At 41.4% G+C, this 25,185-nt stretch overlaps 1 protein-coding gene across 8 annotated transcripts in view; it reads right to left on the reverse strand.

Annotated features, from left to right (window-relative positions):
- Positions 1-20,696, reverse strand: part of slc26a6 (solute carrier family 26 member 6) — an 88,112-nt gene extending 67,416 nt beyond the window's left edge. The window contains exons 1-5 of one of the 8 annotated variants that reach the window (XM_055648077.1): positions 19,964-20,696; positions 13,394-13,482; positions 7,225-7,597; positions 6,893-7,007; positions 395-611 (exon numbers count right to left, since the gene is read on the reverse strand). In XM_055648077.1, coding sequence (XP_055504052.1) covers positions 395-579 — 185 coding nt within the window. In that variant the 5' untranslated portion in view covers positions 580-611; positions 6,893-7,007; positions 7,225-7,597; positions 13,394-13,482; positions 19,964-20,696. Of the gene's footprint in view, positions 1-394; positions 612-6,892; positions 7,008-7,224; positions 7,598-12,902; positions 13,362-13,393; positions 14,450-19,963 lie in introns of those variants that run through there. The other 7 variants (XM_055648076.1, XM_055648079.1, XM_055648078.1 and 4 more) reach the window with 7 other exon arrangements.
- Positions 20,697-25,185: the final 4,489 nt, after the last annotated feature.

Here is a 25,185-nt window from a genome sequence, read left to right on the forward strand (position 1 = left end):
AATGGTCCTGAGCTACTATCTACCTCACTGGAGATCCTTGAACTATTTTTAACCAGACTTTACTGGACTTTATAGTACACTAAACATTATTTATGATGTATCTATACTCTGTGGATGGCTCGATTGTAATCATGCATAGTCTTTTCCCTAACAGGTTAGCATGCAATAAAAGCTTTTCATTGTCCCTCTGTGCACGTGACAATAAACTAAACTAAACTAATCTGTACCTCACCGTACTTGTGGTTAGGACAATAAGCTCAACTTGTCTTCACCTGAGCGCTGTAAGTATTGGGCTGTTGGTTAGAAGTGGAAATAAAATGCTTTCAATACTCAGGAACTCTCAATACTTAGGAACTGATGTCCACCTTTGAGCAGTAAGCAAGCAGCCACTAACCTGAAGGATTTCTTCATTTGTTCCCTTATTGATGGGTCAGCTCTTTCTGTTCGCTGTGCCACTATTTCCAGATCCTTCTCATCCATGACCTGTCGATCCACATGGTACTTGGATTTCCGCACCCGAAGCTCGGAAGCTCCTTCCTCTTCGGAATTGGTGATCATTGTCCTTTCTGGATTTGCCATGGACTTTTGAAGAGTGACAGCAGGGCAATAAACTGGGGAAAAAGAGCCATGCAAAAGTAAACAAAAACAATACACAAGCACACAGTTCATGCACGAAGGGAATAACTTTAATGGGAGGAGACAACCAAAGAATACCCACATCTTTTCTCAAACAAATGTTTCTTCAAAAGTTCAGTTCAGTTCCAGGCACTAACTCATTTGTCTGATCATGTCTATGATATGCATGTGAGGTTATCCATTTTTGGTGGCAAAAACAGGAAAGCAGACTATTATCTAAATGGTGGCTGATTAGGAAAAGGGGAGATGCAGCGAGACCTGGGTGTCATGGTACACCAGTCATTGAAAGTAGGCATGCAGGTGCAGCAGGCAGTGAAGAAAGCGAATGGTATGTTGGCTTTCATAGCAAAGGGATTTGAGTATAGGAGCAGGGAGGTTCTACTGCAGTTGTACAGGGTCTTGGTGAGACCACACCTAGAGTATTGCGTACAGTTTTGGTCTCCAAATCTGAGGAAGGACATTATTGCCATAGAGGGAGTGCAGAGAAGGTTCACCAGACTGATTCCTGGGATGTCAGGACTGTCTTATGAAGAAAGACTGGATATACTTGGTTTATACTCTCTAGAATTTAGGAGATTGAGAGGGGATCTTATAGACACTTACAAAATTCTTAAGGGGTTGGACAGGCTAGATGCAGGAAGATTGTTCCCGATGTTGGGGAAGTCCAGGACAAGGGGTCACAGCTTCAGGATAAGGGGAAAATCCTTTAAAACCGAGATGGGAAAAAGTTTTTTCACACAGAGAGTGGTGAATCTCTGGAACTCTCTGCCACATAGGGTAGTTGAGGCCAGTTCATTGGCTATATTTAAGAGGGAGTTAGATGTGGCCCTTGTGGCTAAAGGGATCAGAGGGTATGGAGAGAAGGCAGGTACGGGATACTGAGTTGGATGATCAGCCATGATCATATTGAATGACGGTGCAGGCTCGAAGGGCCGAATGGCCTACTCCTGCACCATATTTCTATGTTTCTATGTTTCTATGATGGGTTGGTGGGTGGGAAGCCTCTATCATGCTTTTATTTGGGTGGAACGGTGGTGCAGCTGCTGCCTCACAGCGCCAGAGACCCGGCTTCGATCCTGACCTCCAGTGCTTTCTGTGTGAAGTTTGCACGTTCTCCCTGTGACCACGTGGGTTTTCTCTGGGTGCTCCAGTTTCTCACATCTCAAAGACGTGTGGGTTTCTGGGTTAGTTGGTCTCTGTAAATTGCCCTTAGTGTGTAGGGAGCGGATAAGAAAGTGGGATAACATGGGTCCAGTGTAACGGGTGATTGATGGCCAGTGTGGATGCAGTGGGCCAAAGCTCCTGTAACCATGCTGTATCTCTAGACAAAACTAAATTCAAACCAGCACCTGCAGTTCCTTCCGAAACACAATTTGATGAGATGTTTTATGTCACTGTGAATGCTTCTGACCTCATGCATGAGTAATATTATCCGTGCGGAATGTTCTCCCTGGATGGTAACTCCCAAAGGAACGTTCTTCTATTCACAATTTACAAGTTGGTTTGAGTGTGGGGTGTGGGGAAGATAATGACATAAGAGACAGGGTCCATATCGCCACATAGACTTTTCCACATGTTCAAAAAGGTCCTGGCTCATCCTACAACCACTTCTCCCTTCACTCCAGCCATCGGGAAGAAAATATAGGAGACCAAAAACAGTCAGTCAGCTTCAGTAACAGCTTCTTCCTAACATCCAGCAGGTTATTAAATATTACAAACTCCAACTAAACTCTGAACTACAAAGTGCCTGGGTTGCACTCCGGTCTTTGGGCTTTGGATTGGTTTTGTACTGTATTGTGTATTTTTATTTTGTTAGTTTATGATATTATATATTGAGTACTGTGTTTGCAGACCAGTTGTGCTGCTGCAGCAAGTAAGAATTTCATTGAAACGTTTCGGGACATAAAACACTCTTGATTTTCTCTTCCCTCTTGTCCCTTCATCTTTTCTTGTCCAAAAGCTTAACAGTTTCAGCAACTGAGGATCAGCATCTGAGGATCCATCGTGTTTGGGGATAGAGAAGTCCAAAGATTCACAACTCTCTGAGTCACAACAGTTCTCCTCACTTCGATTTCTTACCATGAAAGAGGACAGTCTTATGGGCCTGTCCCACTTAGGCGATTTTTCAGCGGACTGCCGGCGACTGTCAAGTTGCCGGCACTTGCCTGAAAAACTGGGAACTGGAACGGCGACTGTCAGAGTGGAACACACACACGCACACACACACACACACCGCAAAGGCGAGGGCCAGGGCAAGCGGGGGAGCGCTGTCTGCAATTCACACGGTACAAAGCCAAGGTGATACAGACACACACCGCGATGAACAGGAAGGTTGACGCTGTATTTAAGCTGTGAAGTTTGGCGGACATTTAACATGACAGGTCGGATATCCTTGGTTCTGAAAACTCGTGCTTACGTTTTTTTTCCCACAATGAACCAATGAAAATGTCCAGTCAGCAAAGGCGATTAACTACAACTACCTACGACTATCTCCACTACCCATAACTACATGGTGATCCCACTACAACTGCACCTATGACTACAGGATTATCGACTTTCTCCATGGCGACCAATTCTTGATCGCAGAAAAATGTTCAACATGTCGAAAAATTTGCGGCGACCATACTGAGGTCGCAACTAGTTCCCAGAATGCGGGAACTCCTCATGACCATGAAGGAGACTCGCCAGAGACCATCGGCGAACACGTGGCGACCATGTGGTGGGCGCAGAGTCTCTAAAAAGTTGCCTGTTGGACAGGCCCAAAAGTCTGGTCTGTACATGTTGCGAATGTATACATGGGTTTCCTCTGTATTATAATTCCAGCAATGTAAGCCCCACATTGTGAAATAATAGTTCAGAAGAAATCTTCACAAGCACCACAGTGATCCTGTTACACACCTGCAGCCAGCCAACTGAATAGATTAACAAAGTCAAATTGATAAATTATACAATGGTATTAAACTGGCTTTAACACTAGAACATGCTGCAAATACTCAGCAGCAGTAGTGGAATGAGAAACCAAGCTGATGTTTCAAGTTGATGAGGTTGAACCCAATGTACTTGAAACAAAATTGGCTGCCAATTCACAATTACCAAGGGCCAACTTCACTCCCTTAGAGTTTTTAATAAATACATTTTATCAGCATGCTGCTTATAATTAATCTCATAATAAACGCTGTGTTCAAAAAGGTTCTGGATACCAATTAATGTAAAATAAATGAATTTAGAGTGATGGAATTATATAAGGTAGACAAAAGTGCTGGAGAAACTCAGCGGGCGCAGCAGCATCTATGAAGCGAAGGAAATAGGCAACGTTTCGGGCCGAAACCCAAGGGTTTCGCCCGAAATGTTGCCTATTTCCTTCGCTCCATTGATGCTGCTACACCCACTGAGTTTCTCCAGCACTTTTGTCTACCTTCGATTTTCCAGCATCTGCAGTTCCTTCTTAAACACATGGAATTATATACACAGAAACAAGCCCTTCAGTTCAATTCATCCAAATTGACCAAGAAGTTTATTCAAGCCAGTCACATTTTCTTGCATTAGACCCATATCACTCTAAATCTTCCCTATCCATGTACCTGTCTAAGTTGAACATGTCAATTATTTATCTCAAAGTAAGTGGGCAGTACAGAATTCATTGGTACTGTACTATTACCCAAGTCAATGTGCTCCACTTGCCAAAGCATCTCAGGGCATATGAATGATCCAAATTTCCCTCCCTGAAGCTCTGGGATAGGTGCCAAAGCATTTGCGCCATGCACCACCAACCACCTCCGCATCTCCAGCACACACAACTCTGTACAATCTCTCCTAATTCCACCTCCACGTTCAGCGACTTTGTCAGCTTTAAGGGAATTTTTCACAAGCTTGGTGCCATGTCCAACCCCAAACTGAGACTCAGACAAAACGTCACTAACCTGTCCATCATAACGCCACTTGCCTTCCCTCAGCTCAGCTTAACATCAGCTCGTTTATAGACACAAAAAGCTGGAGTAACTCAGCGGGTAAGGCAGCATCTCTGGAGAAAAAAGTACTCTTCTTCCGACCCAAAAAGTCACTTACTCCTTTTCTTCTGAGATGCTGCCTTACCTGCTTCATTAGCTATATTTAAGAGGGAGTTAGATGTGGCCCTTGTGGCCAAGGGGATCAGAGGGTATGGAGAGAAGGCAGGTACGGGATACTGAGTTGGATGATCAGCCATGATCATATTAAATGGCGGTGCAGGCTCGAAGGGCCGAATGGCCTACTCCTGCACCTAATTTCTATGTTTCTATGTTTCTATTACTCCAGCTTTTTGAGTCTATCTTCGGTGTAAACCAGCATCTGCAGTTCCTTTCTACACGTTAGATCATTTTTACCCCAGACTGAGAAAGTTGAAGGTTTACATGTCAGGGTTGACATCTTCCCTCTCTGTAAACATCAACCATCCACAATTCTGTTGCCCATCTCCTATCTTCACCACCCTCAATGGCTCTGGTCATCTAATGGAACAATTTGAAAAGTTTGCTCCTGTAGTTTACACCCCTTCATTCTCTTGACTATCCCTATCTTTTCCAGATCCATCATTTGCCCCAGATTGCTCTGTTCCTCCTCCTTTGGTCTCTTGCATTAGAGAGAGTCAAAGAGAGATACGCAAAGTGAGTTAGCACACAGAAACAGGCCCTTCAGCCCATTGCGTGTGTTGTGACATCAAGCATGCATTTACCCATTTTATTCTTCTTGCATTCTCATCAACTCCCCCCAGATTTATCACTCAGCTACATACGTACAAGGGGCAATTTGCAGTGGCCATTTAAACGACTAACTCGTATGATTTTGGGGTGTGGGAGAGAGGTGGAGCACCCATAGAAACCCACATGGTCACACAGAGAATGTGCAAACGCCACACAGACAGCACCAGTAGAAGGGATCAAACCTGTGCCACTGGAGTTACAAAATAGCAACTCCAACAACTGCCCCACTGTGCTGCCCTTATTTTCTTATAAAATACAAACTACACAAAAGGCAACACTAGTGAACGCGAACCCAAATTGCGACCTTAGGCAGTATAACCGTCAACATAATTTTAAAGGGCCTGTCCCACTTAGGCGATGTTTTAGGCGACTGCTGGTGACTAGGCCTGTACGGTCGTGAGTCGTCTTCTCAGTCGCCCAAAGAGTTGTAGCGTTTTTCTGGTCGCCGCTGGATATTGAAATGTTCAAAACTTTTCGGTGACAGTCGGCGACCGTGGACTTGTCGTAGCTTGTCTTCTCCTGATGTAGGTGCTGTCGTAGGTTGTCATAGGTTGTCGCCAGGATGATGTAGGTTGTCGCCGGTGCTGACTTCAGTGAATTCCATTGTCATAGTCATTAATCCAGTTGCCGGTTTTTCGGCAACCTGCTAGGTCTATGACAATCGCCGGCAGTCGCCTAAAAATATCGCCTAACTGGGACAGGCCCATAACCAAATGCAAGGTGAGATTAGGAGAAGCAATTGATAACTGCAATTTTTCTTTACTGTTGGTACAACACTTTAGCCGTATTAATTCACAGCCATTGAGTAATTATCAACTCTTCTGTATCAATGTTAATTCAAGAATACACAGAGGAACCGAATAAATGTCTCCAGAACAAGCTACCAGTCAACTGGTATTGTTTAAAGGTAGTTCTACCATTTTATTCCCTTACAGATGAATGACTTCCAATGAAAAATTGATCAAAGATCAAGTCTGTACAAACAATGAAGGAACTGTGCTGGGCAAGTCAAAAATGTAGTGTGCACTCCAGCAAAGTTCTGTAAGCAAATTGTTTAACTAATCTCCAACTATAATATCAGCATATACATTAGGCTATCTTTTCCATACATTTTGTCCTGTTCTATAGTACACAACACTGAATCAAAATAGTTCTTAAAAAAATGCAGACAATTATGTTACAATTTTACAGTTATGTCTTGTGATCTTGTCAGTTTTTGCTCAAGTTGATGCGTTTATAAGTTTAGAAGAAGCAGAATTAGGCCATTTGGCCCATTCGGGTCTACTCCACCATTCAATCATGGCTGGTCTACCTTTCCCTCTCAACCCCATTCTCTTGCCCTCTCCCCGTAACCCCTGACACCCGTACTAATCAAGAATCTGTCAATCTCCGCCTTAAAAATATCCATTGACTTAGCCTCCACAATGTTCTGTGGCAAAGAATTCCACTAAAGTTGAAACTGAAGGCAGGAGCTTTTGCTATTATGAAAGATAAATGAGTATAAAAGGAAAAAACTCTACCTTGGTTTAGAAGTCTTTGGTTAAACCGTTAGAACCAAGTTCCACTCTCTTGATGTCTTCTCACTCTGTTGCTCCGTGCCTTTTATGCTCTCTCCCACACTATTCTTGGATTGCCCTTTAAAATAAATTGCTGGTAAATTAAAGATAAGTCCCAACCTTTGAGCTCTCAAATCATGGGCAGCTGTAATCAAGACATGGCAGCAAACTGGTTAAGTTGTTGGACTAGTATCCCAGAGATCTAGACTGTAGATTGAGTCTGTAATTAAATAAGCCTGCAATAAAAATATGGCATCAGTCGTGATAACTGTGATAACTTTTTTTCAATCTCTTACCTTGCCAGAGATGCAATAGATTTCTGGGTCGTATCTCCGGTCACTCTGCGGCCTACCATCGTGGAGCTCGGGACTGACTTTGAGCCCCACCGTGGACTTACCATCAGAGCCGATCCCTTGCCTGGGATCGACGCTCCAACCGCGGCCTGCGGACTTTAACAACAAGGAGCTTGCGGTCTTGGGTTGAGACCGACGTCGGGAAACTCCAAAAGTCACACGACGTTCAAATAGCCCGACCCGGGGTAGATCGTCCGGCGCTGGGGAGCTGAAATTCCCCCCCGATGCAGGAGCTTGAACGCCCCGGCGAGGAGGCCCGCCGCCGGCTACGGGAGTAAGATCGTCCCGTCAACGGAAGGGTAGAGGCGCCCGATCGCTGGAGAACAAAGAGGGGAGAGATTTAACTATTTTTCGCCTTCTAACACAGTGAGGAATGTGGAGGTGTCACTGTGGTGGATGTTCGTGTTAAAATGTATTTTGTGTGTTCTGTTGTTTTTTATTAGTATGACTGTATGGCAAATCAAATTCCTCGTATGTTGCAAAACATACTCGGCTAATAAAGTATGATTATGGTTACGATTATTATGATAGTCATACAGCATCGAATCAGGCCCTTCAACCCACTTACCCATGCCGACCAACATACCCCATCTACATGTGTCCCATCTCCCTGTGTTTGGCCCATATCTCTCTACCCTTTACCTACTTGATAGTTTAATTTATTTTAGAGATACAGTGTATCTAAATATATCCTATCCACATACCTTTAGAAATGCATTTTAAACATTGTGATAGTACCTGCCTCAACTACTTGCTCTGGCAGCTCATTCCTTACACCCACCACCCTTTGTGTAAAAAAGTTTCCGCTCAGGTTCCTACTAAATCTTTCCACCCTCGCCTTAAACCTATGTCCTCTTAATTCCCCTACTCTGGGTAAAAGACCGTGCATTTCCTCTATCTAATCCCCACATGATCTTATACACCTCTACAAGATCACTCCTCATCCTCCTGCGCTCCAAGGTATATAGTCCTAGTCTGCTCAACCTCCCCCTCAGAGCAGAACCTCAAGTCCTGGCAACATCCTTGTATGTCTTCTCTGCAATCTTTCCAGCTTAATAACATCCTCCTTACAGCCAAATGACCAAAACTGAACACAATACTCCAAATGCGGTCTCACCAACATCTTGTACAACTGTAACACAACATCTATCCTCAATACTCTGACGGATGAAGGCCAATTTACCGAAGGCCTTCTTGACCACCCTATCTACCTGTGATGCCACTTTCAGGGAACTATGTACCTGCACTCCTAGATCCATCTGCTCTACAACAAACCCAGATCCCTGCCATGAAGCTCCTGGCCTTTCCAATATGCAACACGTTGCACTTATCTGTATTAAACTCCATGAGCCATTTCTCAGCCCTCTTGCCCAGCTGCTCAAGATGCTGCTGTAATTTTTGATAACCATCTTTGCTACCTCCAATATCACCCACTTTAGATTTAGAATCCTGAACGCCAAATATGCAACATTCAATTGGGACAAGGACTGAAGCCCCCAGGATTGAATCTCAGAGCCAATGCCCATGTTCCCCACACAACAGAGCAGACGATAGCAGTGAACGCAATGTGGAACAACCAGCCGAAGTGCCTGCTTCCACGCTGTATGACTATGACTCAATAGACAATAGGTGCAGGAGTAGGTCATTTGGCCCTTCGAGTCAGCACCGCCATTCCTGCCTTCTCCCCATATCCCCTGTATCCAGAGAACCGGCCTCCACTGCCCCCTGAGGCAGAGAATTCCACAGACTCTAATATTTCATTGCGCTGTAACTAAAACATGGTCTCAGCATAAAAGAATACTCTGCCATGTAGAAAATACACAGATCCATCCGCTTATTTTGAGTAGTAATCAGACAATAACATTTGATGAAGATATGCAGAGAATCACTGAACGACAGGACCTTGTGTAGTTCTGTATCTGAGCCACTTTTGCTTCAGGGTGAGTCACATCAACAATGGGGCAGTACATTAGATGAACTAATAGGACTTTTGGACAGGACTGTGTTAGTTATGCACAAAATGCTGTAGGAACTCAGCGGGACAGGCTGCATCTGCGGAGAAATTAGACAGACAATGTTTTGGATCGGGGCTCCATCTTCAGATGCTGCCTGACCCGCTGAGTTCCTCCAGCGCACTGTATTTAGATCAAAATTCCAGCAGTTACTAGACTAAGTGGGATGTTCCCACGCGAGGGCTGGTCCCCCGACGCAATATTCCACCTCTCCACCAATTCCAATATTGGTGGCCAGTGGACGGGGGGCTTTCGGGAGCGCTGGTATGGGTGTTGTGGGCTGAAGGGACGGCTAGTATGGTCATTGTGGGCCAAATAGATCCTTGGGGTGGCAGCTCAGTCCCTCAAGCCTGATGTGCTGGCAGTTCACTCACTCACGGCTGGTGGGCTGGCAGTTGACTCACGGCTATTCTTTGAAATTCCATTTCAAGCAAGGTGCAAGGCTACCAAATTCAAGTGCAGTTTCCTACCACTTCAAGCAGGGTGCAAGGTCACCGAGTTATAGTTTCTTGCATCTTTATTATATATTACCTGTGACTCATTTGTGGCACTCTGCTTCTAACCAGAGGTCAAGGTGTCTGACCTCTTATGCAATTTCTATTCTACCGCAGTGAAGCTCCCATGTAGTGGCCCAGTGGGAAATGTTGGTACAGATTGAGTTTGAGTCTAGTTTATTGTCACATGTACTGAGGTACAGTGAAAAGCTTTTGCTGCGTGCCAGCCAGGCAACGTAAAGACAATATATGATTACAAGCGAGCCATCCACAGTGTACAGATGTATTTTAAAGGGAATAACATAAATAATGTTTAGTACAAGATAAAACTAGTAAAGTCCGATCAAAGATAGTCTGAGGTAGATAGTAGCTCAGGCCTACTCTCTGGTTGTGGTAGGAAGGTTTATTTGCCTGATAACAGCTGGGAAGACACTGTCCCTGAATCCGGAGCTGTGCGTTTTCACACTTCTATATATATTTTTTGCTCAATGGGAGAAAAGAGAAGAGGGAGTGGCCAGGGTGCGACTCGTCCTTGATAATGCTGCTAGCCTTGTCGAGGCAGCATGAGGTGTAAATGGAGCCAATGGAAGGGACTACAGATGCTGGTTTAAACCAAAGATAGACACAAAAAGTTGGAGTATCTCAACGGGACAGGCAGCATCTCTGGAGAGAAGGAATGGGAGATGTTTCGGATCAGAGATGCCAGAGGTGCTGCCTTTCCCGCTGAGTTACTCCAGCTGTTTGTGTCTGTCAATGGAAAGGAGGTTAGTTTGTGTGATGATCTGGGCTTGGTTCTTGGTTCTTGGTTTCTTGGTCCTCCAAAATATTCCAAAAGGAATTTAAACTGGGGCTGCGTGGACAATTCTCTGCAATTTCTTGCGGTCTTGGATGGAGCTGTTCCCAAACCATGCTATGATGCATCCCGATAAAATGCTTTCTACGGCGCAGTTTTGACACATGGTATTTTGCTCGGACTCATAGGTTTGGGCTCAGCTTTTATACTTCGAAAGCAGCTCATTGATGGTCGAGTACTTTGCGATATCCTGAGTGTGAAAAATGCTCACATACTGTAAATCATTCACTTCATTGTGAGGGGAGGTAGTTTGATGCCCAGTGAGCAGAACAATTCATAGCTCAGTTAATGGTTTTGTATGGAAAGTTCTATTGTGTTATTCTCTGAAGGCAATTGATAAGCCATTTGTGAAATACCTCACCCTTTTCCTTTTCTCGGAGGTGGCTGAACTGTTGCCCTGAAGTTTCAGAAACTGAAAAGTTTCTGGGACTTTGCATCTGAATTGCTCCAGTTAACCACCTATAAACCCTCTCCCAATGCCTAAACATTCTTGCAAGGTGATTCAGCGAGCACTTCTTTATTTATTTTATGATTTTCATACTCCCTTGAGGTTTGAGTATGGATCTGCTCTTGGGATCCGTTCTTGACCCGGACAGTTCACACGTCGGGAGTGGCCATGAGCTGAGTTCAAACACGGGCAGAAGATGGCAGAAGCAGGCAGCAGATCCATCCCGTCAGTCTCCCAAACACTACGGGCATTCGTAACCCGAAGAAAACTGCACCTGGAATACGAGTGGACCTTGCAGGAGTCTGGGGCTTACCAGGATCGTGAACTGCTCCAGTAGACCGAGTGTGCGGGCGAACCGGACTTTGGACATGGTGCCAAAACAAATATTCAAATATGCAAAAGGAATCTGGCTGTGCAGTTGCACATGATAATTAAAGCACCATATACAATCTCCTAGACAATTGATATCAGGCTAGGAGCAGTGGAGCTGTTTAGTTTATTGTCATGGTTCCGAGGGACAGTAAAAAGCTTTTCATAAGATCATAAATGATAGGAGCAGAATTAGGCCAGAATCAAGTCTACTCCACCCTTCAATCGTGGCTGATCCATCTCTCCCTCCTAAACCCATTCATCTACCTTTTGACATAACCTCTGACACCTTTTGTATTATTATTTTTCATATGGAGAAAATGTTATCCAGAGAAAAGCTTTACAGAGAAAGAAAATGGTGGAGGTATTAAAAACAAGAGGGCACAGCTTTAAGGTGGGAGGAAGAAGTTTTTAAAGTGGATTCGAGGGGCCAGTTTTTTAACGCAGAGATACTGGTTGATATCTGGAACTCACAGTTTGAAGAGGAATCTGAATCTGAATCTGAATCTGAAGAGGAAGAGGCGTCGAGAGCCTGAGCTCACGGGAGAGATTGAGCAGGCTTAGGTTTAAAGTGAAGGGGGACTGATTTAATAGGAACCTGAGGGGTAACTGTTTTACATAAACAGTGGTAGGTGTGTGGAACAAATTGCCGGAGGAGGCAGTTGAGGCAGGGACTATTGCAACTTTTAAGAAACACTTAGACAGGTACATGGATAGGACAAGTTCAGAGGGATAAGGGACAAACACAGGCAGGTGGGACTAGTGTAGATGGAACATGTTTTGGGCAAGTTTTTGGTGCAGACTAGTGTTGCTGGAACATGTTGGCCGGTGTGGGCAAGTTGGGCCGAAGGGCCTGTTTCCACACTATCACTATGACTACGGTGAAGGGGTGCTTGTATATTATCGGATAAAGCTTAAAGAGGTTATAACAGAAGGTTGAATTTCCCAATTTTTGTCCCGCTATTCCCAGTACTCAAGGCAAAACGGATAGGAGTGAGTGAGGTTAAAATCCATCTTCAATAGTTCAGGAAACATTCAAGTTTAACTTGCAATTGGCAAAAATTTCACATGATTATAGGAAACAGTTTGTGCTCTGATTCTATATTACAGAAACGTGCAACCTGAATTAGTCAAGCAGTTATATTGTTTGTGGACTGTTATCTTTGTTCCAAAAGATCAAGATCTTGTTAACAAATAACTAGGAAGGTTAGGTGAATGTTCAGAAATACACAAATGTCACTTAATTCAGTAAAGGAACTAAAGATGTGCCAAAGCATTACGATTACAGCTCACACATTCAGAGTCACACATACACTTAAGGGCCTGTCCCACTTTCCCGAGTTATTCACAAATGTTCCCGAGTTTTCCCCTTAATAGGCATCCTCCCGACTATTCCTTTACTCATGGACATTTTTTATCAGGCTGGAAAAAACGTCCCGACTTACCTGATGCTCCGAGTACCTACGGCTGGCATAACGAGCTGCTACGATATATCTAGATTCCTACGGACTTGTTACGAACATTCTGCGAGTTTGAATCAAGGGGAAAACCTGAGAGAATTTGTGAATAACTCGTGAAAGTGGGACAGGACCTTCACACAGACAAGCAGTGAGACTGGCACTCTCACACACACACACAATCACTGACTGCCATGCACTCTCAGATACCGATGTGTGGACATGTACACATTTACAATGTTGAAACAGAACACACTGCAGACACTGCAGCATGAAAAACAAGTTGCATTGAGATGATGCTTTAGTAAAGGCCCCAAGGTATGCCAGTCAACATTTGATGCCATAACAAAAATTATGACTTTTGTGAAAAAAGGTAGAGTTTAAAGGTTATTTCAAATGGGAAGAGAAAGACAAATCGGTAGATATATAGAGAGGAGTTCTGTAACTCAGTTCACAGAGATTAGTCACACGGGACTTACCTTAGTAACACTTTCCCTCTCCTTTTATGGTCTTGAATTTCATTTTGCAGAGCAACTTGTGGATCATTTAGAATTCATTTAACTGCCATCTGTAATCAGACAGTCCCAGGTTTCTGACTGAGGTGATTGAATAGGCAGTTGAATAGGAAAATACAGAAACAAACATGAAGCCTCACCCCACAAAAGCTACAATCAGGCTTCCAATAACCAACAAAGTAAATTAATGCAAAACGCAAAGGCAATGCAGCCAACTTCACTTTCTGCTGAACACTAAGTACATCTAAGTTAAACCTCTTTATAATTTAACCAGTGCCAGTCGAGTTCCTCTCCAGGTTGCATCCGCCCTGATTTGGAATCATAACATCATTCATTCATTGTCACAACTCCCCCATCATCAGAAATGCCACACCTCCCACCTTTACTTTCCCCATGTGTGTGGGGAGTGGATGAGAAAGTGGGCCTGTTTCCATGCTTTTCTCTAAATGCAAGTGATCTGACCTCCACTAAGTCTAAGCAATGCTTGACCAACTTTTAAAGCAATCTGGAGCGAGTCCTGTAGGTATGGATCAGACAGGCTCTACACCACTTTAATCTTCACTGGTCAACTAAGAGATGGCTTAATGGACCTGTTCCACATACGACTGAGCTCATAGATTTTATAGATGGAATTCAATTGTATGTAGATGATAAAAGGATGAATTCCTCCAAAATAAAAGCTCCGCTTTGACATATAGTCTCACAACACTCTCCGGCCAGGTCATATGTGATCAATTTTAGATAAAAGACAGATAATGTTTGAACACTTCGGGTCAGGACGCTTCTAGAGTAGGAAGTGGATGAAAAAGCCTGGCAATGGCATCTTGACAGTATGCCTGTTTCATACATATGGAGGTCCCACCCTAAATCTGGTATTATAGATGCCAGCGTCAAGTTAGGAAATCCACCTGTGAGGATGCAGATTCCTACCCTGGAGATCACAAATAAAAAGTTTATTTCAAACTTTATTACAGGTATTTTACTTCATCACAAGCTGCCAGAGAGAGGGGTAGAGGCGGGTACAATTCAGGGTACAATTCAGAGTAGTGGGATCAATGGGAAGCTGAGGGGTAACTTTTTGACACAAAGTGTGGTGGGTTTATGGAACAAGCTGCCGGAGGAGGTAGTTGAGGCTGGGACTATCGCTACGTTTAAGAAACATTTAGACAGGTACATGGATGGGATAGGTTTAGAGGGATATATGGGCCAAAGGCAGGCAGGTGGGACGAGTGTAGATGGGTCATGTTGGTCAGCATGGGCAAGTTGGTTTGAAGGGCATGTTTCCACGCTGTATGACTCTAATTTTACCGTGAAACAGATATTTAAACAGGTACACGGATATGAAAGGTTTGAGGGCATATGGGCAGGCGTGGGACCGGCTTGGTTTAGCAACTTTTTTTATTTATTATTTATTTAATTCTTTATTTCGAACAGAATAAAAGAATAAAAAGCAAGTGTGAAACAGCATACAATAAACAAAACAATAATATTTATAAAGTGTCATAAACAATATCTATAAATAAATGAAATTGTATGTCCGAAAAGGAGCAGGAAGAAGCCAAAGCTTATTAATTCCCACCCCTTATTCAACTGCTTATAATTATCTTATACAAATTTAGCAGCTATATGTACACCATATGTACACCAGCCACTATATGTACACCAAATTATTTAAATGTATACACTAATCAAATATTTACAAAGCCATACAAAAAAGAGAGAAAAAAAGAAAAAAACCATTATACTATATAGTATCTCTTAGTCACATATACAACCCATCACCCTATAATCACCCTTCCCAATACAATCAGTATAACAAATATCCCACTCACAATCACCTATCCTCATCCCAGTATCCTTTAAAAAAAGTGTTATTGTACATCCTTTTAAACGGAATTATGTTTGTGCTAAGTTTTATCTCCTGTTCCAGACCATTCCACAAATTCACCCCACAGATTGCTATGAACATACTTTTAAGATATTTTTAACTTTGCCAGCAGGTAGAATTGTGCCCGTGCTGCATAGCTCTGTGACTCTCTACTTCAGTGTTCTTGATTATTTGTGTGCATCAACGACATTTTTATTGATAACACATTTTTAAAATGACCAAAAGCAATCTTCATAATTAAAAAAAAAAAAATTCTATACAAGATATTTGAAAACTCTTAACAAACCGTACAAACTTTGATGGAAGATGCCAAGTTGTTCAAGGGATGGACATCGTCATAGAGCAGGGAAACAGGCCTTTCGTGCCACTGTCACCACAGTGACCATCAAGCACATATTTACATTAATCCTACACAAATCCCATTTTATTTTCCCCATATTCGCACACATCTTTATAACCTTGGGAGAAAGGTCACCAAGTTCTGGAAATGTATTGATTTTCAGTTCCATTCATATTCCCAATACTTTTTTTCCATTCATATTTCCAATACTCAAATATTTCCTTGGTTTTTTCACACTAGATCTGTTATTCACTATTTCCAAGAAGTTAATATTTCATTTTTCAATAAAGACGGTCATAAAAATGTGATTAATTTCACCCCTATTTTCTTTTGCAAAACCGCAAATGCTGGAATCTTGTGTATAATATAAAGTGCTAGAGTATCTCAACCAGTCAGGTATCTTTGGAGGGAATGGACAGGTGACATTTTGGATTGGGGGGCCTTCTTCAGGCTGATTGTAGTGGGGGAGAGAAAACTGGAAAAGAGGTGGGGGTTGGACAAAGCCTGGCAAGTGATAGTTGGCTACAGGTGAGGGGCGGGTTTGTGCGGTGGGGGGCTGACGGGTGGACAAAGGCTGCAGATGAAAAGGAGACAAAAGGGTATTCATAACGAGAGGAGAGGTTTGAAAGAGGAATTAAATGTAAAGCCAGAAAGGGGGGGAGAAGAAGGGGCTGGAATTATGGGAGAGGAGGTCACGAAAGGGGGAAGAGGAAAATTAATGGAGTGGGGCATTACCTAAAATTGGAGAAGTCAATGTTCATACCATTATGTTGTAAGCTACCTAGGCAAAATATGAGGTGCTCTCCTCCAGTTTGCATGACTATTTTTGCGATTCTTTTCCTTCATACATCACTAGTAACTCTTATAGAGGGAAAATAACATGAAGAGCCTTACCCTTATTGTAGAATTGTTAGCTAATGATTATGCCGTACATGCAATAAAGCAGTTTGTTTGCATGCAGCCAGATCCAGGCAATATTAAGGCTTGCAAGATTAAGTGACAATTCACAAACAGGTAGTTCGAGAAGTTGGCTCTCAAGCACATTTAGGGGATGGGAACTACTCAATCTCTGAAAAGGAAAAATTATTTAGCAACATAATTGGCACAACATCTCATTTTTTTGTATTTAACCAGTTCTTACCTCTTTACTTCTACCCTTTTTGTTTCAAACCCTTTTCTGAATTCACTTCAAAATAGTTTAAATTCAAGAACGTGTCCACTTATTCAAGCTTCCTTGGTTTTATCAAATCATTCTAACATTTTTAGGGTTTGATCAAAATATAAAGATATCATTTTCATAGTGTAGAAACATAGAAAATAGGTGCAGGAGTAGGCCATTCGGCCCTTTCGAGCCAGCCATAGCTGATCATCCTAAATCAGTACCCCGTTCCTGCTTTCTCCCCATATCCCTTGATTCCGTTAGCCCTCAATTCTGTGAGCTACATCTAACTCTCTCCACTGCCTTCTGTGGCTGCATCTGCCATGCATTTGCCCACAAAGTCACCCTGCATCCTCATAGCATCCTCCTTACAGTTCACACTGCCACCCAGCTTTGTTTCATCTGCAAATTTGCTAATGTTACTTTTAATCCCTTCATCTAAATCATTAATATATATTGTAAATAGCTGAGGTCCAAGCACCGAGCCTTGGTGACTTGGACCGATCCTGCTACTGCTATCCAAGTGTGCCACTATTTCATCTTTTATAATTAACTCCAGCATCTTCCCCACCATCGATGTCAGGCTAACTGGTCTATAATTTCTCCTTTATTAAAAAGTGGGATAACATTAGCTACCCTCTAAAATACAGGAACTGATCTTGAATTTATAGAACATTGGACAATGACCACCAATGTGTCCACGATTTATAGAACCACTTCCTTAAGTACCCTGGGATGCAGACCATCAGGCCCGGGGATTTATCAGCCTTCAGTCCCATCAGTCTACCCACCACCATTTCCTGCGTCATGTGAATTGCTTAATGTCCTCGCCTTGGCACTGGGTATAGAAATATGCAAACACACACACACAAAGGTTAGGAGGTAGTTAGGTCTGCACATAGTCTGCTTCATCTCTCAAGGTAGGTAGTAGTTGTTGGGTGTAGTTGTGAACAATGGTCACGTGAGTTAGCTGAAGGCAACAAGAATTTGGTGAAACAATGAAACGCTGGCCCCAGCCATACTTCAGTGCCACTGTGCTGATGAATGTTTCTGATGACCTACATGACTCCAGGTACAAATACATACAAATCTAAACGTTGGTCTGCCTTCCTATTTAAATTCTGCTATTATGTCTGTGTGTGGAAAGGGTCTCAGTATTTGAAAGGAAAAATTTGGGATGGGTAAAAAACTTGCCACAAAATACTCAAAGTAGTTGGAAACAAGTGCGCAAATAATTGCTAAGAAGTGATTTTTATCCAATTCAAAAGCAAAACAATATTTTTATTTTGTTTATTCAGTCTTATAAATTCAGAAATATGGTTCTATACATTTCAAATCAATATCTTAATACAATGTTAATCATATACACAAGCGAACATCTGTATTTTAAAAATAGATGAATGGACCATTTAGACGATGCCATCACCAACCTGCCAAGCTGATGAATGACAAAATGTTTCCACATGGAAGTTAAAGCAGAAAGGTGAAAGAGGGGAAAGATTGACACCACACATCTGATTAATGTGAAACTATTTGCAGCCATGATGGCAGCGATGTAGGTTTTACTTGCTTCTGAACTAAAAACAGAAAATGGTGGAAACACTCAGCGGCTCAGACAGCCTCTGTGGAAAGAGAAACAGTTGTTAGATGAAGTATCTTTGCCCTGAAACCATTCTTTTTGATTAAGGGACTTCAAACTAAAATATTTTTCTTTCCACAGAAGCTGATTGAAATTTCTGTTTTTGTCTCACAGCATCTGCAATTCTTTGATCCTCAAGTAAAGGTCAGTGTTGATCTGGAGAATCTCTCATTACTGTGTATCATTTAGTTTGCATGCAAGTGCTTCATTAGCTGAGACATTGGGCAAATTTACAACTTGATATCGTGGTGGGATTGGGGTGGTTGTGAGAAGCTAAACGTTTGCTATGGTTAAGCAGTGTCATATTTTCCCCCCTTCTGCCGCAAAACGATAACACCACCAATGTCCAAGATCCATGATCTTTTTTCCAAGGAAAGATTTGGAAAATTGGCACTTCCAATAGCTGTAGACTTTAACAAAGGATAGCTCACAGGACGGATACCATCTCTTACATCTGTCTTGTCTCAAGAAAACATCGCATAATGGCATTATTACAGCAGTGCAGACAAAGGCAGCAAATGACAATAGTACAGTTGTAAAGTATTCTTAATATCACATCTAATCTCAAGTAGTAATTTGATTTATTCATTGTGATTGGCATTATTAATACTTTGCAAAAGTTATCCAAAATTATTAAAATAATGTAAAAATGTAAGGAACCACATTTCTTTATATTTATCCATTTATTGACCATTTCCACTCTTTACATCCAGAGTCAGCATCAATAATCTCCCAAGACAAATTAAAAGACAAATGCATGAACCATTGCTTCCAAGAGAAGTACCATGATGACGTTTCCATTTTATACACAATCTGTGCTGTTAAAATTCTACAAAATGTTGCTCATTTGGATTTAAGTTATGAGCATATTACGGCTGAATTAAAAATTCTTTGAACTGAAATCAGCACTGGTAGAAGGTGGAGACTCGTATCTCAGCTCAGAGTCAAACTCAGGTTTCTGCATGGAAACATCAGTGTTCTAACACGTAGCACCACACGAGTCCTATTCTCCCCCCTGCCTTCAGATTTTAGTGAAAATCTGACCACCACAGATCTTGAAGTATTAAAGGAACAACGTGGACTATATTAATGCTGGATCTTACTGGACAACAATGGATTTTTATAAGATCTGAAACGTCTCCAGCTCTATCTTTCTGTACTCAATATACACATCAATTTTTAAGCTTCATTAACACAAGACAGCTTCAAGTATTGTTTGTTGCATCAATAAATTAAGGAAAAAATGCTCTTTATCACAATAACTTAAATCCATAAAAAATAATAAGATAAAAATTTCATCTCTGAATTACAAAGATACAAAAATGTATAAAAAGTTGTCTTTTTATCCTCCTTTACTTCATTCATACTCTTCCCTGCCCCCCCCCCCCCCCCCCCCCTGCGTATCCTACCCCCGCCCGCTCCCCTTCACCTCTCCGAAATGTTGGCTATGCTTGAAGGGAAGCTTACATTTAATTATTTTTAAAACAAGGAAGAAAACCATCACTCACCGGCCACTGGTGTTCTGCAAGAAAAAAATTAGCCAACGCGTCAGTATTGCCAGTACCTATCGTATTTTTTACTGGTTCCCTCTTTGCAGGAATCAGTGGACAGATTGAGAAATGCAGAGTTCCCCAGTTTATTACAAAACTACTTTTGCAAAATGAATGATTTCCAGGCAGCCAAAAAAATCATCAACAGGAGCTCTAACTCAGCTCGACCTTTTTGTTTTCAAGTTACATGGATTCAGTCGAGCGTGCTTCTCAATATGCGATGCCAATTCTCTGCACTAACACGTTGTTTAAATATGACAACTGGTGCAATTATTGGAATGTAAGAACACTGATATTTATAGGGCTAGTAATGATTCTTCTACTACTGACCAAGGATGCTTCATTCTGGGTATAATGTTGAATATGTGACTAATTCTTGGAGAAATTGCTTGAATCAGCTTCCCCAAAATTACTTTTAGTGGCTGATATGCAATATTTAAACCTATATCCATATACTCTTTCCCGACACAACATAGTTTATGCTGTTTGGACAGGAAGAAATGAAATAAAGACAATCACTATCGCATTGCTCCGTAATTTTTCCCCTTGCATTTTAAAGGATTTGTATCACGAGCAAACAATTACAGTGCCCTCCATAATGTTTGAGACAAAGACACATTATTTATTTATTTGCCTCTGTACTCCACAATTTGAGATTTGTAACAGAAAAAAATCACATGTGGTTAAAATGTGCATTGTCAAATTTTATTAAAGGCCATTTTTATACATTTTGGTTTCACCGAGTAGAAATCACAGTTATGCTTATACATAGACCCCCATTTCAGGGCACCATAATATTTGGGAAACATGGCTTTACAGGCGTTTGTAATTGCTCAGGTGTGTTTAATTGCCTCCTTAATGCAGGTATAAGAGAGCTCTCAGCACCTAGCCTTTTCTCCAGTCTTTCCATCACCTTTGGAAATTTATATTGCTGTTTATCAACATGAGGATCAAAGTTGTGCCTTTTTAGCAAAATCAACTATTTGTAACATCATTAAGAAGAAAGAGAGTATTGGTGAGCTTACTAATCACAAAGGGACCGGCAGGCCAAGGAAGACCTCCGCAGCTGACGATAGAAGAATTCTCTCCATAATAATAAAGAAAAATCCACAAAAATCTGTCGGGAGTCAGGTGTGCATTTGCAAATGACCATTATCAGCAGAAGACTTAATGAACAGAAATACAGAGGCTACACTGCAAGATGCAAACCACTGGTTAGCCGCAAAAATAGGAAGGCCGGGTTACGGTTTGCCAAGAATTACTTCAAAGAGCAACCACAGTCCTGGAAAAAGGTCTTGTGGACAGATGAGATGAAAACTAACTTATATCAGAGTGATGGCAAGAGCAAAGTGTGGAGGAGAGAAGGTGCTGCCCACCTCATTTGTGAAACATGGTGGTGGGGGTGTTATGGCCTGGGCATGTATCCAAAGCATACCTTTTATCTTCATTGATGATACAACTACTGATGATAGTAGCATAATGAATGCTGAAGTATATAGATGCATCCTCTCTGCTCAAGTTCAAACAAATGCCTCAAAACTCATTGGCCGGTGGTTCATTCTACAGCAAGACAATGATCCCAAACATACTGCAAAAAAAGTCAATTCTTGAGTGGCCAAGTCAATCACCCAATCTGAACCCAATTGAGCATGCCTTTTATATGCTGATGAGAAAACTGAAGGGGACTAGCCCCCAAACAAAGCATAAGCTAAAGATGACTGCAATACAGGCCTGGCAGAGCATCACCAGAGAAGACACCCAGCAACTTGTGATGTCCATGAATCGCAGACTTCAAGCAGTTAGTGCATGCAAAGGATATGCAACAAAATACTAAATATACTACTTTCATTTACATGACATTGCTGTGTCCCAAACATTATGGTGCCCTGAAATGGGGGGGGGGGGGGGACTTTGTATAAACACTGCTGTAATTTCTACACGCTGAAACCAAAATGTATAAAAATACCCTTTATTAAAATCTGACAATGTGCACTTTAACCACATGTGATTTTTTTCTATTACAAATCTCAAATTGTGGAGTACAGAGGCAAATAAATAAATGCTGGGTCTTTGTCCCAAACATTATGGAGTGCACTGTATAAAACTAATTACAACTGTCTGCGTGGATGTTTCTCTTAACTGATAATGGATATAAATTTAACACAACACACAAAACATAATTCCTCATTGACTTCTTGTAAGTGGCTACATGGCTTTTTTCATAGGTGAGAAGGGACGTGTTGGTCGGTGTGGGCAAGTTGGGCCGAAGGGCCTGTTTCCACATTGAATGACTCCATAATTCCCTCTGACTCTAAAAGTAATGCACAGAGGGATCATTGCGCAATATGATTCAGTTGTGACCTGGAAATCTACTTTGGCACACTTAATGATTTAAAACACAGTAGCTCCTTACTTTTGTGAGTTCACAGCCAGCTTTCTCATTTGCATAAAGCTTACCGACAGCTCCTCAATGATGTCTGCCAGCTGAAAGGTTAACATTGAGGAAGAATTAACCAAAGTGTAATATGCTAAAGTTAATGTAGACAGTGTTTAACTTTGGATAAACTTAAAGGGGCATTCTTGATAATTTGGGAAGTTTCCACACAAGTTTAACTGAGACCAGCAGTCCAAAAACACAACAGGATATCCATAATCCTGGTCATCAGAGCAGTGTCGACTCTTTTAGTGACCTGATCCCATTTCCAATGCGATTTCTGTGTCCTTCATTATAATTAGTTGAACTATAATTTGTTGTTAACTTTCAGCAAACATTGTGGTCCTGAGGAATATGGTGTTTACCATGAATACAATATCAAACTAACACAAGCCAGGTGTTTAGAAGAGAACTATTGAATGAGTTAGAAAAACGGTTTAAAAGAGGACTGCAAAATTGTTTTACATATTCAGATAAATATTCCAGGTGATACTGAAAATTAAAATGGCCCCAACATAATAGAAGATATGCTAATAATATGCTAATCTCTTTGTCTGAAATGATTTTTAGGATCGGCACATTATTTATGTAGACCTCGTTTCTCAGTGTTACATATCTTCCTTTATTATGACACACAGCAATTTACTTTGTTAAATGCAGACATGGATACGATTTGCACTGTAACATGTACAGACACTAAAGTATTTTTTATGAATATAGTTTCTGAATATATGGAGGCAAAAAAAACTCAAGATTTTTACAGTCTCCTCACATTGGTAGAGATGCTCTTTGCCATGAGGCTCCTTTATTTGATGAATAGTCTAATTTTGATAAATATAATGACCTTAGCCTGGATCATGTTAGAGATCGGTATGCTATAATACTGCACAAAAATGCCAAAATACCATGATTAGAAATTTATTATAAAAATATTAGTTTCCCTTAGAAAATGTTTGATTATCAGTGATGTTATACATTTTCTTCATGAAGACCTTATGGTTGGCAAGCTTACGGGGGTGGGGCAAAAGGTGAACTCATTGCAAAGATCAGGTATTCAGTTACATGACCTACATGATGCATGTTGACCAAGAACCTAAACTGGGCAACTCCAAACCATCTTTGAACAAGGAGATGTGTAAGAAGGAACTGCAGATGCTGGTTTAAACTGAAGATAGACACAAAAAGCTGGAGTAACTCAGCGAGACAGGCAGCAGAAGAGTCTCGACCCGACACATCCCCCATTCCTTCTCTCGAGATGCTGCTTGTCCCTCTGAGTTGCTCCAGCTTTTTGAACAAGGAGATAATCTATTGCAGGATTCATCCAACTGGTTTTCCATCTGGCTGCACTGGATATCGTTCCTATTTTTTGTTGCTTATCATATCAGAGGTGGTTGGAGGAAAGTTAACTCTCAACCAATCCCCGAAACAACTGGCAGTTTTAAATTTCCCATCTCAATTTGAGTAATTAATCCAGTAAAACAATCAGATTTGAAATGCAAGACGTTTGCGGGTCTTGAGCTAGAACACTAGAGGACGGAAACAGTTTTCTTCCTTTATTAACCTGTTTACCCTGTTCTTTAAATGTTGCAGACCAAAATGGAAGTTACTGATTATGGAGGAGATCATAATACCCAAGTGGGAATTAAGTTTAAATATTCTCCTGTCTGGAATGTTCAATTCTCCTTGCTTTTCTGGCTCTTGTGACAGTGCCCACATTAATTCCTTCCAGAGGAAGGAATCTCATTTTGAGAATATTGTAGTTTCCATTTTTGTAGTACTTGTGACCTTCTGTTGAACCCTTGACCTGATGTTCGTGCAAGCTGTGACCGACTCCTTTGTCTTTTTCCATCACTCGACTTTCCATCACGCCATTAGTTGAATGATTTATTTCCATTTTGCAGTCTTCCAGCCACTTGCACCTTTGGGTCTCCACAGTAAGAAATCTCAAACAGCAAAGGCATTTTGCCTCAAGACTGTGCGTCAACTCTTGCCATTCTGTTTAAGTACAACAAAATTAATATTACTTAATTAACAATAGGAACAGACAAAAATCTATGTCAGAATGCTGAATTATGAAATATGATTTGTTAGTCAGGTAATAGAAGAAATTACAGTGTCATTAAATCCAGACCACACTAAGGACAACACTACTATCATTATTTTCAAATCATTTGTCTGCTAAAAACCTTTTTTCTTTTTAAGGGCTTCTCATTTTTAATTAGTCATATTTATGTCATATTTCCACACTGTGGAAATAAGGCCTTAATTAGACATTGTGGGCATTTATGTTCATCCGTGCCTCCTCCTGCTTTGCACATCTGACTCCATTAATATAATAATCTTTTTTCATCCACTTAGTTGTCCCACCTCGCCTAAAATTCAATGATGCGCATCCCACTCTCTATGGTAGGAGGATCCACATTCTCAACACTTTAACATATTTAGATTGTCAACTGCCAGGTCATTTGTCACCATGTCAACAGTACAAACAATCAATCCAGAGGTCTGAATTCTTTCCTGTTTTGATGTATCCACCTTAATTTAATTACATTGATTATCATGTGATTCCCGAGTTAAATAGAGTTTTAAGCATATGCATTATTCTATCTTTGAATTTAAATGATTTCTGGAACACCTTTTCTTCTTTAAACATGCCAAATCCAAAGATCTCTCAAAGCATTCATGTTGGGAAGAGCATCTTACTGTAGTTGAAAGCATTAAAATGCCAGATGTTATTTTGCTCCAT

Source organism: Leucoraja erinacea, chromosome 16, assembly GCF_028641065.1.
Source record: "Leucoraja erinacea ecotype New England chromosome 16, Leri_hhj_1, whole genome shotgun sequence".
Lineage (NCBI taxonomy): Eukaryota > Metazoa > Chordata > Chondrichthyes > Rajiformes > Rajidae > Leucoraja > Leucoraja erinaceus.